Here is a 3,703-nt window from a genome sequence, read left to right on the forward strand (position 1 = left end):
TAAAATAAAATAAAATAAAATAAAATAAAATAAAATAAATTAAAACAAATTAAAATAAAAGTAAATTAAATTAAATTAAATTAAATGAGATGAGATGAAGTAAAATTAAGTGAATTTAAATCGAATTAAATTGAGTGATTTGAAATAGAATGCAATGAAATAAATTAAAGCGAAATTAAAAGAAGAAATGGTGAAGAATTAAGTGAAACAAAATAACATGAGATAAAAGATAATGAAGTGAATTGAAATCGAATAAAGATAAATGATTTGAAATAGAATGGAATGCATTGAAGTAAAATTTAAAGAAGAAATGAAATAAAATAAATTAAGTTAAATTAAGTGATGTGACATTAACAGCCGGTTTCGCCAAAAATTTAAATGGAAAATGTTTTTTTTCTGTCAATTTCCATATAAAATTCAAAAAATTAAAATTATATTTCACTTAAGTCGCTTTCGTGAAATTGGATGTAAATGAAGTTAATAAGAAATTAAGTGAAGTGGAATAGAAAGAAACTAAATAAAATAAAGAAAGGGAAAAATATAAAAAAGGGAAAGGAATGAAATTGAAAGGGATGCAATGGAATTAAAATTGACTGGCCCTGGGTGGAAAGAAGAGTAATGGAATGAAATTAAATGGAGTAAAAATAGATGGAGTGGAATCCAATAGAATAAAATGGAGTACAACGGAATGGAACATAATGGAAACAAGTGGAATGAAAAGGAATAGAAAAGTCCTTTCTTGTAATGGAAAGGAACATAATGGGATATAAAATAATGAAAATAGATTTAATGAAATAAATTCAGTACTTGAAATAAAATGCAATATTTTTTGGAAAATAGATTTTAAATTTTGATTCAGTATTTTCCCTTTTTCACTTTTACTATTTTTCGTTTTTTTTGCGCCCAAAAAGCTTAGCTTGAAGTTTGTTGCTATTAGGTATTATTATTTGTATGAGCTAGACAATTTTTCAACATTTATTTAAATCTTAAAACCTCAATATTTCTATACGAAAATAAGGTTTAATAATATGCAAAATATCTACATACATCCATGGTTCTTATTTATTGTTCTTCTTTAATTGTAAACTTTTTAACTTAAAATTTAATGAAACTAGATATTTGTAAAATCCTTAGAGAAAGTATAAAAACTTACCTGTAATTGGTGGACTCAGAAATGTGGTAAATGGTAACGCCAGATAAATAATGGCAATCTCTTCGACTGTCAAGCCGATCGATTGCATGTGTATGGTCAGATAGGGCAGTAGCGATGAAGTAGCTGTAAATAAACAAAAAAAAATAATGCCGAATTAAGTATTATCTATTATGTAGGTACATGCATATATTTTTTCCAAAGACATTTGGTTTTTGTTTTTTAAATTATAGGTTAGTAAACCACTGTACACAAAAACAAATGGAATGAATTTCGAACTTGCTTTGCAAAATATTTTAGACTAAGGCGGGTACGGGGAACTTTTTTTTTGTTTACTAGATGGGTGGTACGATCTATTGCATGTGCATGTGGATGCCTATTAAAGCTTTCAATATTTAAGTGCGTGCATTGCAAAGTTTTAAATATTTGACACAATAACAAACAGCGCAATCGCAAACAGCGGGCCAATTAAAAGCAGTGCTGTTCGAATAATAATCGACTGTATGTATGTATGTGTATAATTATAGTTTATTCAAACAAATATGTGCACAATAGAACTGCGGAAAATATGCTGGCAAAATCATCCTTTAGCTATTTTGGTATTTTAAATACATATTTTTGCATGTATGTATGTATGTATGTACGTGTGTAAAGAAAAACTGGTAACCCACACAAATAACTTCCAGAGAAATCAGTGAAATATCGTACATATGTTCCTATAATAAACACGTTGGCTCGCAGCAGCACAACCGCACAAAAAAAAAAAGTGAAAAATATTTGGCATTTTTTTTATTGTCATCTGTATTAAGCATTTTATTCGCTACTGTTAACGCATCGCATTAAATAAAATGATTAAAAAATATTCCGTACATGTATTTGCAGAAAAATAGCATGCATGTGCTTAATACTAAAAAAAAAGAGCTTTTGCAACATAAAAACTCGAGTAATTAAATCCTGCTTCACTTTGTTTAAGTGCAGTGCGCCGCCGTAAATATTTGCAAAAAAAATAAAAATTCAAAAAAAAGTACTTAATTCTTTTATCTGTGTTATGTCCCAACGCCCATAGTGGCCTGAATGATCTCAGTTGTTTGTTGCAAAGTTGCATTTGAAGTTTTTCATTGTTGCATGTCGTTATGCAAATATGGATGTATGCAAAACCGTGGCATGCTGCAGCATTGTTTCCTTCTTGGTTTAACTAACTTTTAATGGTTTGCATTAATTTTTTTATTTTTTTCCGAGCTTAATGCCATCAGATTTATCTCTTCACATATACATATGTGCATACATATGTAGTTATATTCGTGTGGGTGTTTTATGTTGGGATGATCTTAAAAAAGGAATTTTTTATGGAATATTGTTGTATTGACATTTAAATATGTCAGACAAGACGGGTAAACCAAATGTCTAGATCCATCAAAGCAGGAAATATCTCTCTACTACTGTTGCTGACGCCTTAAGATCTGACTGAGTAGAAGAATTTCGAGTAATATATTTATCACCTTCCGTGCTGCTCATCTTGACATAGCGATGGGGCTTATATGGGAATTCCCCTAATAGAGCTCATAGAACGTGGTGAGTTAAGAGGAAAGCTTCATGTCGTTTTCTACCTCGAAGGGAGCTATAAAACCATAGAGGTATGTAAGCCAATATTTCGATTGAAGCAAATGTCAAGATAACTATTAACCCAAGACGCGACGGCTGAAAGGCCAACAGATGTCTATAGAATTGCTGACCCTTCAATGGCAGAGCAAGGTCGGAAGTATTATTGTCTTATCCACGTATGTGTCGGATCTGCGGACAAGTGGCAAACAATAGAACCTATTCCAAGCGCCGTCGTTACGGAGTCCGATGAGTAGATACATTCTCCCTACTCCAATTCAGAAGACGATTAAAAGTGTTGGCGACATAATCAACTACAAGATACCGATAGCACGCAGCACAACATACTTCATGCATGGATATATCAACCTCAACAGGAAAGAAAAAATCTTTAAATCAGATCACGAGGAGCCGTTACCAACAAGCAGCCTTTATGCTGCACAAAATATTCAACAGTGAGGCTCCAAGCTGAGTACAGAGTTTTACCGGCAGGTAAATGAGTAGTACGATGACACCTTTGAAGCAATATCTCCATGAAAAAAGATGACCATCGGATCAACTAAGCGAACACTGGGGCAACTCAAAGCTTGCGAGGCTATAGTCGGATCCCTTGATTCTGGCAGGTCGCACTTTCTAATAGTCTTCACTGTCTTCTTCCCACAGACGCACTTGAAAGTTTGCGATTGAAACACTGGTTTCTTCTCATTACCTTCCGTCATGTTAATAGAGTTTATTATCTAAGTTAACTCCCAGAAATTTTACGTTTTTGGAGCAGCAGGCAACGAGTGTATTTCTGCCATGAAAAACAGCTACAACAGAGTCGGCGTAAAACTGTAGGTCCCTCCGCTTTGTGTGACAACATCAAGGCGCACGCCACAAATCGGAGGAGAAGCTCGGCCAAACACTAACATATATGTATGTAAGCGCCAATCTATTATTATTATTTTCTTTTCT

The 3,703-nt window shown here is 32.8% G+C and overlaps 1 protein-coding gene across 1 annotated transcript in view; it reads right to left on the bottom strand.

Moving 5' to 3' along the window:
- LOC108376216 (uncharacterized) overlaps window positions 1-3,468 on the bottom strand; it is an 8,078-nt gene extending 4,610 nt beyond the window's left edge. The window contains exons 1-2 of the mRNA XM_017632407.1: window positions 3,459-3,468; window positions 1,154-1,276 (exon numbers count right to left, since the gene is read on the bottom strand). Coding sequence (XP_017487896.1) covers window positions 1,154-1,276; window positions 3,459-3,468 — 133 coding nt within the window. The remainder of the gene's footprint in view (window positions 1-1,153; window positions 1,277-3,458) is intronic.
- Window positions 3,469-3,703: the final 235 nt, after the last annotated feature.

The sequence above is a fragment of the Rhagoletis zephyria genome, unplaced genomic scaffold (assembly GCF_001687245.7).
Source record: "Rhagoletis zephyria isolate East Lansing unplaced genomic scaffold, Rhagoletis_zephyria_1.1 Rzeph_scaffold_10071, whole genome shotgun sequence".
Taxonomy (NCBI): Eukaryota; Metazoa; Arthropoda; class Insecta; order Diptera; family Tephritidae; genus Rhagoletis; species Rhagoletis zephyria.